This window comes from Coregonus lavaretus, assembly GCF_964263955.1.
Source record: "Coregonus lavaretus genome assembly, chromosome: 26".
NCBI lineage: Eukaryota > Metazoa > Chordata > Actinopteri > Salmoniformes > Salmonidae > Coregonus > Coregonus lavaretus.
In genome coordinates, this window is record NC_140013.1 from 30,771,631 (window position 1) to 30,784,072 (window position 12,442).

Consider the following 12,442-nt stretch of genomic DNA (forward strand, 5'->3'; position numbering starts at 1 on the left):
GATGAAGGTGAGAGGTTACGCTGACAAGAGCAGGATCTAGTTTTGAGGCTCACCTCCTCTCCTTTATAATAGAGACATATACAACCATAACCACTCTGCCTCAATAACACAATCTTTCTCCTGTGTCTCCTATACAGTATGTAGTTTAATCTCTGGGGATAAGAAGAGAAAGCTGAACCTTGACCTCATTCAGACTGCCTTCCATTGGCTCCGGAGGAGGTGGGCTGAATCCTCCTGACTCAAGAGGCTGTGTCTTCGTATTACAGTTGAGATACGTACAGCAACAAGCTATGGAGTGGAACCTCTTGCTTGAGTGGAACAAGGTCGAGGTACATCTAAGGACATTTGACCACTAGGCTCTACCAATTCCTGATTCCTGATCCTCTCGTGGTGAGAAGTATTGTAGATCACATAGATCACAAGAATCATATTGCTGAGATGACTAGACAAGGGAGTATGTTACTGGGATAGAATGCTTTACACCAGAGCTCTGTTTATGTTTGGAGCCAGCGGCAGGCTGAGCTAAAGAGGGGATCGATGGCCAAGCCCCTCTACAGACTGCAGAGTTTCCTCCGGAGGACCCAGCTGTTCCTGCTCTTCCTGGGTGTGGCCTATATCATGGCTGGGAGCGTCCTGCTGCTCCAACGGGCCAGCCTGCTGGTGACCCAGCGAGGGGCCACCAGCCCTCCATTGTCCTCCCTGCCCTCCTTACCCTCACCACCCCGGGCCCTGGGGATGCCACCCGTGAGGGTAGGAGGCTACAGGGGCAGGAACTCACGGATCATGGCCAGGGGGCAGGAGTACAAGCCTGGGAGCCCATTGGATGACAGGACTGGAGCACGCTGGCTCATGTCGAGGAATCTGGAGATCCGACACCTGCAGCGGCGCTGGTTCCACAGCCTGATGACGGAGAAGGATATGTCACAGGTGGAGAGGAGCACCCCCAGGAGGAATGTGCCTCACAAAGGTACCTACCTACCTATCCCAGAAATGAGGAAAATTATTCTCTGCCATTTAGAGTGGAGATTCTGAAGGGGTATTGTATTCTATAAATTAGCTATTTGTCAACTCCTCAAGTTTTGGAGACGCTACCTGAAAAAGTGGTTGACAAAATGAAGTAACACATTGACAGACTACTTAACCTGTAACTAATGCTTTGCTGATTTATGTATGTATGTACAGTGAGGGAAAAACGTATTTGATCTCCTGCTGATTTTGTACGTTTGCCCACTGACAAAGAAATGATCAGTCTATAATTTTAATGGTAGGTTTATTTGAACAGTGAGAGACAGAATAACAACAACAAAATCCAGAAAAACGCATGTCAAAAATGTTATAAATTGATTTGCATTTTAATGAGAGAAATAAGTATTTGACCCCTCTGCAAAACATGACTTATTACTTGGTGGCAAAACCCTTTTTGGCAATCACAGAGGTCAGACGTTTCTTGTAGTTGGCCACCAGGTTTGCACACATCTCAGGAGGGATTTTGTCCCACTCCTCTTTGCAGATCTTCTCCAAGTCATTAAGGTTTCGAGGCTGACGTTTGGCAACTCAAACCTTCAGCTCCCTCCACAGATTTTCTATGGGATTAAGGTCAGGAGACTGGCTAGGCCACTCCAGGACCTTAATGTGCTTCTTCTTGAGCCACTCCTTTGTTGCCTTGGCCGTGTGTTTTGGGTCATTGTCATGCTGGAATACCCATCCACGACCCATTTTCAATGCCCTGGCTGAGGGAAGGAGGTTCTCACCCAAGATTTGATGGTACATGGCACCGTCCATCGTCCCTTTGATGCGGTGAAGTTGTCTTATCCCCATAGCAGAAAAACACCCCCAAAGCATAATGTTTCCACCTCCATGTTTGACAGTGGGGATGGTGTTCTTGGGGTCATAGGCAGCATTCCTCCTCCTCCAAACACGGCGAGTTGAGTTGATGACAAAGAGCTCGATTTTGGTCTCATCTGACCACAACACTTTCACCCAGTTCTCCTCTGAATCATTCAGATGTTCATTGGCAAACTTCAGACGGGCATGTATATGTGCTTTCTTGAGCAAAGGGACCTTGCGGGCGCTGTAGGATTTCAGTCCTTCACAGCGTAGTGTGTTACCAATTGTTTTCTTGGTGACTATGGTCCCAGCAGCCTTGAGATCATTGACAAGATCCTCCCGTGTAGTTCTGGGCTGATTCTTCACCGTTCTCATGATCATTGCAACTCCACGAGGTGAGATCTTGCATGGAGCCCCAGGCCCGAGGGAGATTGACAGTTCTTTTGTGTTTCTTCCATTTGCGAATAATCACACCATCTGTTGTCACCTTCTCACCAAGCTGCTTGGCGATGGTCTTGTAGCCCATTCCAGCCTTGTGTAGGTCTACAATCTTGTCCCTGACATCCTTGGATAGCTCTTTGGTCTTGGCCATGGTGGAGAGTTTGGAATCTGATTGATTGATTGCTTCTGTGGACAAGTGTCTTTTATACAGGTAACAAACTGAGATTAGGAGCACTCCCTTTAAGAGTGTGCTCCTAATCTCAGCTCGTTACCTGTATAAAAGACACCTGGGAGCCAGAAATCTTTCTGATTGAGAGGGGGTCAAATACTTATTTCCCTCATTAAAATGCAAATCAATTTATAATATTTTTGACATGCGTTTTTCTGGATTTATTTGTTGTTATTCTGTCTCTCACTGTTCAAATAAACCTACCATTAAAATTATAGACTGATCATTTCTTTGTCAGTGGGCAAACGTACAACGATCAAATACTTTTTTCCCTCACTGTATGTTTGTTGGTTTGTTCTCAAGGTTCTTACATGGGCTGCTTCCTGGACAATTCCAAGGAGCGTGCTTTGAGGGGATCTGTATCCACTGATTTCCGCAAAATGACCAGCACCATGTGCCAGGATATCTGCTCAGCGAGGTAATTGTAGCTCCTTCCTGCCTCAACACACTATTATCAGATCTTTCACAACACAGGAAGTATTTCACATCTCAGGAGGAGCATATCATCAACATTATATAACCCCCATTCCCATCCTATAATCTCTGCAGATTAAACTGCACATCATCTGTGTATCTGGAATGCACCCACAGGTAGGCAGACCATAGAATTAGCATAGCATAGGCATATGCTCAGCCTGAGGAGCTCCAAGATACTTGACTTGTATTAACTAGTAATGGAACAGGGTTTGGGGTGAGACTGCTTCAGTCTCTGTCAGTATTAATTGTGCAGCAGAGCAAAGGGAGCGAGACATACGGTACTCCCCTAATTAACCCCTAGGGTAGAGGAGTGTGCTGCATTTGCATTGCTGTTGAATTCATTATTAACATACTGTATGTTCTCGTGTTACACGCATGGTTCAGCATAGTTATAGAAAAAGATTACTTTTGAAAAAGAAGACCTGACTAGGCAATCAATATATTAAATACGTTTCTTATGAAGAACCAGATTGTTTAGTGATTACGGATGTTTAGTGAATACTTTGTGAGTTGATGTAAATTGTTACCAGAGTTTCATATCTATCTGAATGTCATTTATTATAGTGGCTACCAGTTTGCTGGTCTGGAGTACGGGTCGGAGTGTTACTGTGGCAACCACATCACCAGCCTGCGTGTGAGAGACGAGGAGTGTAACTTGGACTGTAAAGGGGAGAAAGGCTCCCCGTGTGGAGGTGTTGGGCGCCTGTCAGTGTTCAAGGTGGAGGATGTGCTTCCAGGCCAGAGGAGATGTGAGTATCAGGGACCTGGTCCAATCTTAAGAGCCGGGGAACAGTAGGAGATTGAGTCAAGCTGATAAAGCATCGCATTCATTGTCAGGAGAGCACAGATCTGCTACACACCCACAGACAAGTCTAGGGCTCAGCTTACAGGGAATGTTTAGGTATGATATAGGTCTGTGTTGAAGCCATATGGCTGAGACTTGCAGCTGTGCAAACTATCTCTCCTGTGTTTGCAGACAGGAACGTGCGTTACCGCGGCTGCTTCAGGGAGCCTGAGAACAGCACCTCTACATCCCTGGTCCATGTGCTCCAGCCCAACCTCACCTCCCAGTTCTGCATAGAGGCCTGCATGAACAAGGTTGGACTCCTAGGGTGCCATTGTCAGAATTTTGCAGTATGACGTTGCTTATAAATAAATTGTTTCAGCATTTACAATGTGATTATGAAGACTTTTTGAATGCCCTATAAACCCATTATACGTTTTAAATTATTTAAAATGTGACCAAATTTGCCTGGCCTAGGAGTTTCCTCTGGCTATGCTGAGGAGTCCGGACTGTTTCTGTGGTTATGCTACTCCTGACTTCACTCTCCATGAGCCGGCTGAGGAGGAGCACTGTTCACAGAGAAACACCACTGAAGCCTCCTTACCATCAACCCTCCAGCACTTCTACCAGGTCTACCAGACACCTGTCCAAGGTAACACGGTCAGACAACCAAAAAAGCATTCTTCCTTCAAATCCAAGACAGCCAACCTTGTGAAATAATTTTAAGCACCACTTCGGCATGACACCAAACTCCACTTTGCACCACGCAAATTCAAATTTCCATTCAAGTTGTTAAAATTGTGTTGGACTTTGTCTTCTGCAATTCAGTATGTTTCTGAGCAGACTATGTAAAAATCCCATCCTGATTTAAAATGTTAAATTCCTTCTCTCTCCCAGACTCCAGATGCACAGAGAGGAAGTTCCTACCAGAGAAGTCCAGTTCATTGGTAGCGCTCTCCAGCTTCCCAGGAGCAGGCAACACCTGGGTCAGACACCTCATAGAGTTGGCCACAGGATACTACACAGGCAGCTACTACTTTGATGGAACCCTTTACAACAGAGGTCAGCTCCTACACTGTAAAGTCACTGTATGTTTACACTGGATAGGAAAGAGGGCACCCACACTTTAGGAAATCTGCCACTTCTGTCCTTGGCCATCTGTTGTGCAGATCCAGCTATTTGCCTCAATCCATAATGAATTCAAGATTATTTTTTAAAAGTTATCATCCATACCCCTCTGTCTGGCTTGGTTTATATGGCCAAATACGAAAGCCAAATATTTCCCATATGGTGTGTGTATCTGTGTCTTGGTGTTGTGTAGGCTTCAAAGGGGAGAAGGATTACTGGAAGAGTGGTCGGACCATCTGTGTGAAAACACATGAGAGTGGGAGGAGAGAGATAGAGATGTACGACTCTGTCATCCTGCTGATCAGGAGCCCGTACCGTTCCCTCATGGCTGAGTTCAACAGGAAGTGTGCAGGACATCTGGGATACGCCTCTGATCAGCACTGGAAGACCAAAGGTACAGAGCCAGCCTGGAATCTGGGTTTGATTGTGGCTTGTATTAGTCATGTAAAGTATAGGACACCAGCCAGAGTAGGAGACCTTCTGGGACCGTGTAATTTGTTTTATTGCAGGAGGGTCTGTGTGTCTGTCTGCATTGTGTGAGTTGATGTTGTTCTTTCTGAAAAGTACTGCACAATAACATGCCCCCCCTCTTGTAGAGTGGCCTGAGTTTGTGGCCAGCTACGCCTCCTGGTGGGCGTCCCACGTACTGGACTGGCTGCGGTTTGGTCGGCGGGTCCTAGTGGTCCACTTCGAGGAACTCCAGACAGCACTGGTGCCCCGGCTACGATCCATCATCTCCTTCCTCAACGCCACAGTGAGCGAGGACAGACTGCTTTGTGCCGAGAGCAACCAGGATGGACACTTTAAACGCTCCGGGGCCCGGCGGCCCACCTTCGACCCCTTCACACCCGATATGAGAGGACTGATAGACGGGCTGATCCGTGCGGTGGACCAGGCTCTCCGGGACAGCAACCACACAGGCCTTCCACTGGAGTACCTGCCCAGATGATGGACAGCTAAACTCTGATAACCCTGATCTCCACCTTGTCCACTACCCTGTCCCTCCTCGGTTTACACTACCTTAAAGCTGTGATGGCACAGATGGATGGATACTCCCAATCCAACCCAAGAGAAAGCGTTTCAAATCAGGAGCGTGCCCTGCAAAGGAAGCATAGTCGTATAGACAGAGGCTAATCTCACAAAACACTTTTTATGTTTTAGAAGCGCTGGTTTATCTAAGAGCTGTCTTTCTGTTTTAGAAGTGTTAGGCTTTTTGGGACATTGCCTTATTGGGGGTGAACTGATAAGTGTGCCAAACAATGGAAACGGTTTCCTCTGTTTTAAATCAACTCTAAATAAACGGTACCTCCTATAAGAACTATAGGCTACATCCTGTGGTTCAATACACTTTTGAATGTTGTTATTGTGATCAAAATATAAAAACTCAATATATTGGATTACAACATAATAAAGTGAAATGTCAAATATTTAATGCAAGCAACTTCTTCAGAAAGGGATACTGTTGTAATATGAGTTAACATTGGAGTGTTTGTAAGGTGGTGTTGGTAATACTGACAAAACATAATTAGACCATCAAGTAATAGAAGTAAACAACATATACCACTATCCAAAAACTATCTTTGGGGATCAACTAAAATTTCCAAGGGAAGTGGAAAAATGATGTCAGGTTGTATTTTGAGTGCTACATCCCCAGAGAGAAGGAGAGGGAGAGTGAGCAGGCCCATGACAGAATGATCTGTCCCAGGTCAAGAGAGCAGCGCTGGACAAGACCAGACAGACAGACAGTCCCAGCCTGCAGGTTTAGCCCAGGGAAAAGGGGCAAGTCGCTAGTCCTCTATACTAATCTGTACTGAGCTGATAAGCGTAGCAGCACTGGTTGTGTGGGCGATGCACTATGAACCAGAGTGTCTGGATTTACAATTGTGTAATATGATACTCTCTCTTGCTCTCTCTCTCTCTCTCGGTCTCTCTCTCTGTCTTGGTCTATCTCTCTCTCTCTCTCTCTCTCTCTCTCTCTCTCCCTCTCTCTCTCTCTCTGTCTCTTTTTTTCTCTCTTTCTCTCTGTCTTGGTCTCTCTCTCTCTTGTTCTCTCTCTCTCTCTCTCTCTCTCTCTCTCTGTCTCTCTCTCTCTCTCTCTCTCTCTCTGTCTCTCTCTGTCTCTCCCTGTGTGCAGCATCCGATACACTCATAGAAGATAATTGCGAAATGTTTTTTGGAAAACAAATGGAAGTGATAGTTCAAAATACAGAACTACATGTTGTACTCCTATTAAGCCTTATTACACAAATACACATTATAAAGCTTGTATATCCTGAAAATAAAAAGGTATATTTGAGCAGAATCCATGGGTATGAAATGGGGAATACATGCTGAGCGCATTTTTCTATTGGGGGCCGAAGTAGGGTTGTTATTATCAGTGGCGTGTATTCATGGACGCCAAGGGAAGCCAGGCTTCTCATAATTTGCCTTCAATTCGCAAGAGGCTGAATGTATCTCACAAGAGAAAACATCAGAGCGAGCGAAACAGCACCCCTCTGTTTCTCTACGGGTAGGCCATCTATCTGATACTGTCTGGTCCAAACAAGTATGACATTGTTGCCGCCCATAGCATTGAATGCAAGGGAAGCCAGCAAGCAGTAGCATTGAATGCAAGGGAAGCCAGCAAGCATTTGGCGTCCCTTGACAAAAAAAGTCTAAAAAATTGGCCAATCAGCATTGAGCTAAACTGCGTGAGCTCAACTGTGAATGGTCCTGGCGGGGGGAAAAGTGTCAAGAGAAGCCAACTTGGATTTGGCGTCTCTCCTGTCAAATCGCTTTGAGAGCATACCTCATTAATAGAAACAACTTCAATTGTTACATCTCATTGTGTTGTTGTCCTCCGGTGGCTATCTAGCTAGCTAAAATTGTCCCTTTCCTAAATTTGGCTTCCCCAGTGATTTTACCCACACATCACTACTGGTTATTATTATCCTGTGCCACTTGGTGAAAGTGAATGCCACAATACAGATTGAAGGTTGGTATTGGTATGTGCAAGTCTATTGTTTTTCCAGTCTAATGTACACTTGGCGCCATCGTGTGGACATTAAGTAATAATTTTGGATTATAGGTAAAGGGATAGTTCCCTCAAAATATACTATTTTCCACTTACCTTGGCTGGGGTCGACTCACCATCGCCGTACCACTACTGCAACTATGGAAGAATAAACAAACGTCCGAACCTGCAATTTACCTCAACACTGATAAGTACACTGATAAGTACACATACCTAAATGCTATCCCAGACACATCGGACCTAATTCACCAGTTCACATTCTCCTGTCTTTATCAGGTATTGTAGTATAAAATCCACCAGATTGGGTCAGAGTAAGACCTATAGAACATCTGAACTGGACAAGTAATGCACAATACAGCCATTCCATAAGCATATCGTCCAGGTATGACAATAATAAATATGATTTGTATCCATGGACTAGTTTTTGACAAAACTGCACGATAGAAAGCATGTGTATAAATTAATTTCATGAGTATAATTTGTGTGGTGATTTTGTATGTTTAGTTGCTTAGTGTATTCTGCTGAGACGTCATTTTTCTCCCCTATTTCTGGCAGCAGGAGAGAGGTGTCAAGGTGTTACATTTAAGAGGCTCATCAGCTTATTCAGGATATGGGTCAGCAAAGGTGGAGTTGCTTTTCGACCCACCTCCCAGCACTCTCTCTCTCCCTCCCTCTCTCTCGCTGTCTCTCCCTCTCTTTCTTTATTTCTCTCTCTCTCTAGCTCTCGCTCTCTCTCTGTCTCTCTGTGTGTCTCTCTCTCAAACGCACACACACACACACACACACACACACACATTAACACAAACACACACAGCGCCATAGCCTACCACCCAGGATTCAAATGAAATAATTAATGCCTATCTAGTCATAGGAGATAATCCATGATACTTATCTGGGTTCAAATATAGTAGGCCTGTCCATATTCAAACATGTGTTGTGATGTTGAAAGAGATTCCCTAAAAACACAATACAACTTTTTCGTAGCCTGTTAGGAGAACTTACGCAGCAGGTTATGATAATTAACGTAGCAGGTTAGGAGAATTAGGTTTAAGGTTAGGAAAAGGGTTAGGGTTAGCAAAAATGCTCTCCTGACCTGCTACGAAAAGTAACTTGCATCGAAGTGCCGTGTTTTTAGCGAGTCCCGATGCTGAAAGCCAGTTGTTTGTATCTCGGCTAGTGGCCAATACCCCTACCCGAAGTAGGACAAAAAACAACCATATTTTTTCACATCTCTAATGTCTCCCATTTATGAAATGGATGGTTGTGTAAAAAAGTTCAGGAAAAATATATATAAACAGTTACACATGTGTTTTGATGTTGTGGCTATTGTTATCAGCTCTAAGGAAAACACCCCCTAAACTCAGTAAGTGCAGAATAATGTTTGGCTGGAGGGGGTGGGGGGTTGTGGTTCATACATGCATAATCTATGAGCAGAATTACTGTTTTACCTCAATTAGCCACAAAATCCCTAGTTTGAAAGTGATTGTTTACTGGAAGCTGTTTGGTGCCATTTTCCCTACATTTTCCCCCACTTGGGCCAGCGCCCTAGCAATTCGAGTCGAACCAATGAGCTTTAGCCCCTCACCATTTGAGTGACAGCTGGCAAGATGCACACACAGCAGAGCGAGAGACAGAGCAATGACGTGGTGCACATAACTGCATATTTGCCACATTTGGCTCTTGGGCGCTATTTTCAGAACTACTGGCTAAAAGGTACACAAAAGTACCAGAGAATATCTTTGATAGACAACTTTCCAAGTCAAATGTGCTCTCCTTCAGCACTGTATGGTCCTGCCTGAAAGAAATACAAGTTACGTTTTTTTATGTTGTGACTATTGTAATATAATCGGCTTTAAGGAAAACAAGTGGGCTAAGACAGTGAAAACTGTCATTTATTTTCAGTCAAATATTCCCTTTTGGATTTGATATGTTTAGCCTCTTGCAATTACGTTAGGCCCCCCACTAGATTTGACTCCAAATCCATAATGGATTCCAAAATCCAATATCGCTGCCACAATACCATTGACCCCTCTATGGAAAAATTAGACTCTCACGAACACGATGGTTTTCTCCGTTTTGCTCTACGACCCCCACAATGGTCTTGGGACTCGTCTGAAGTAGGTACAGCCGATCTGCCAACTTCTGTCTGTAGCGTCCAATTTGGGCTACACACTAAGATGACCACTCTATGGAAAGGTGAGACTCTCACAAACACGTACATGTCGCCCACAGGCCTGATAAGACCCGTCTGAAGGTCACACAGTCCCAGTTGAAAAAATGAATGGAAGTATATATGGAGACTGTATAGTGCCAAAAATAAGGGGTTAAATGTAAAAGAAACAATAACAAATGTTTCCTGATCTTTCTTATATCTCTCATATATAGGACAGCTGTCGTGTATTGAGATTATGACTATTTTGGAGGAACAAGGAATGTTGTTTAGGTTAGTATCAGAAGGCAATGTTTTAGGTGTAATACCACATACCACAGACAGGTGGGTTGTAGACAGGGGAGACTGGTGATTGGCCAGAAGAGGGGGCATCATTGTTTATAAATAGGTGGGAAAATGACGGAGAGGTTAGAGCAAGCAGCCATTCTGAGGCGTCTCTCCGGGTGTCATGTCACCTGTTACTCATGCTGAAGCTTGTGATCTGAATAAACCTTATGATCAATGTTCAGTATGAGCAGACTCCCTTTTGTTCATCAGCAAGGACGACCAACATTCATCATATACGACACAGCCATTTCAGAACAAAATTCCTTTAGATTTGTTTGGGGGGACTATCTGTTATTCAATGCGTTTGTATAGGCTAATAGCAGTAAGGGCAAAAATTATGTTTCATCAAATCATGTTTTAATATTTTTGTTTCATACTTCAAGGGGTCTTAAAATTCTAAATCAAATAGCAAAATGATCCTTGGTCTGACCTTCTTAAAACAATTCCAATTCACAAGCCTCTTTGAGGATCAATGAGGCAACTCGGAGGCTCCAGCAAATGGAAAGAGAACCCTGAACACCCTCTGCCTAGGTCTACAACTTGCGGTATACCAACTGTGGTATAACTTGTGCCTCCATGATTGGGCTCTTAAGTCACCTCCTTATTATTTAGAAGTAAGCGTTGATTTAATGCTAGTCCAATAAGGCTACCTGAATCCAACATGACCTGCCTCTGGCTCACTGCATTTGTGGTGCACATTGGGATGTGCTGGAACCTTGGACCCCAAAACAATTTATTTCGATGTCTGAGCCCACTTGTTTTCCTTAGAGCCAGTTACAATAGCCACAACATCAAAAGAGGTGTAACTGTATGTATTTTTGTCAGGCAGGAACATACAGCGCTGAATGAGAGCAAATTTGACTTGGTGAGTTGTCTATTAATCAGCTACCAAACATTTTAGTTTACATTCATCATAAATATTTATAGTTGATATTTCCGCCTATTGTATCTCTGTGTTTACCGGTCTATATTTCCAAGATGCATTAAGATATTCTAATGCGGTTTATTTGTGTATGTAGGGCAGACAACTGACTACTTGTATTCCAAATTTGGCCAATATCAGAGCTTGCAATATTGGGTTACATGATTTTATGTGGCCCATCCCTCCTCCAGCCAGGCATTATTCTGCACTTTTTGAGTTTAGTTTTGGAGTAACATATTTTTATACAACCATCCATTTCATAAATGGGAGACATTCGAGACGTGAAAAAATATGGTTGTGTTTTATTCGACCTCGGTTAGGGGTATACTTTTTTGGGGGAGGCCCTGCCACTAGGCTAATCTGTCTAAGTTCGCACTGGGTTCCTGAAACGCGTTGTCAAAACAGCTGAAATGACTGACGCAGGCAAATATTGAGGAGCTCAGGGGATACACGCGCAGGGAGAACCCTTCGTTAACGTTAATTATTCCCTCTACACCTAAGAGAAAATTCTACTTAAGTGTGGGGCGTATCATTGTCACATAAACGCATCAGACCAATTATTGCTCGGTGCATAGTGTTCATGCAACAAGCTGTCCCCATGGCAAAGGAAATAAATAAATTATGTGACCCTAGATAAAATACTTTGTTTTTCATTTTCATCACTTATTAGTTCCAAATAGAAAATGTATAATTATATTTCTTTAGAGCCCTCTCTTTAAATCAAAATGTGATTTTCTACAGAATATAGGGCTAGGCTACTATCTTGACAAGGCTTTGTGAGATGGTAATGTTTTTCTCAGACTCCAACGTACGTTGACAATCCTCTTATAGTGTGCCTTACCGAATATGGATTAGGTCCGGGTGCTGCACCCGTTTTGCCTACAGGTCACTTTGAGAAGGCTTTGATTGAATTGGCGTGGTTGATCTTGGCCTGCTATAATTTATAATGTTTATTCATTAGACATTCAATATAAATACGTTTTACATTGAAGAAAATATCGCTTTATTTTGGATGCTTTTATAGTCTACGTTTCTGCAACCTGTTGAGCATCAGGTAACCTTTACTTTTCAAGGAGGATACCTTACAAGGATACATAATGTTAGTCTGTGTGAATCTAATGAGC

The 12,442-nt window shown here is 43.7% G+C and overlaps 1 protein-coding gene across 1 annotated transcript; it reads left to right on the plus strand.

Annotated features, from left to right (window-relative positions):
- Positions 1 to 537: 537 nt before the first annotated feature.
- Positions 538 to 5,835, plus strand: LOC311101762 (sialate:O-sulfotransferase 1-like; the record flags this gene model as incomplete). The annotated part of the gene is made up of 8 exons (XM_084142945.1): positions 538 to 967; positions 2,801 to 2,915; positions 3,539 to 3,723; positions 3,951 to 4,072; positions 4,236 to 4,410; positions 4,656 to 4,820; positions 5,080 to 5,280; positions 5,483 to 5,835. The coding sequence occupies 8 exons, from the start codon at positions 538 to 540 to the stop codon at positions 5,833 to 5,835; spliced, it is 1,746 nt and encodes a 581-aa protein (XP_083999071.1).
- Between the last annotated feature and the right edge of the window lie 6,607 nt (positions 5,836 to 12,442).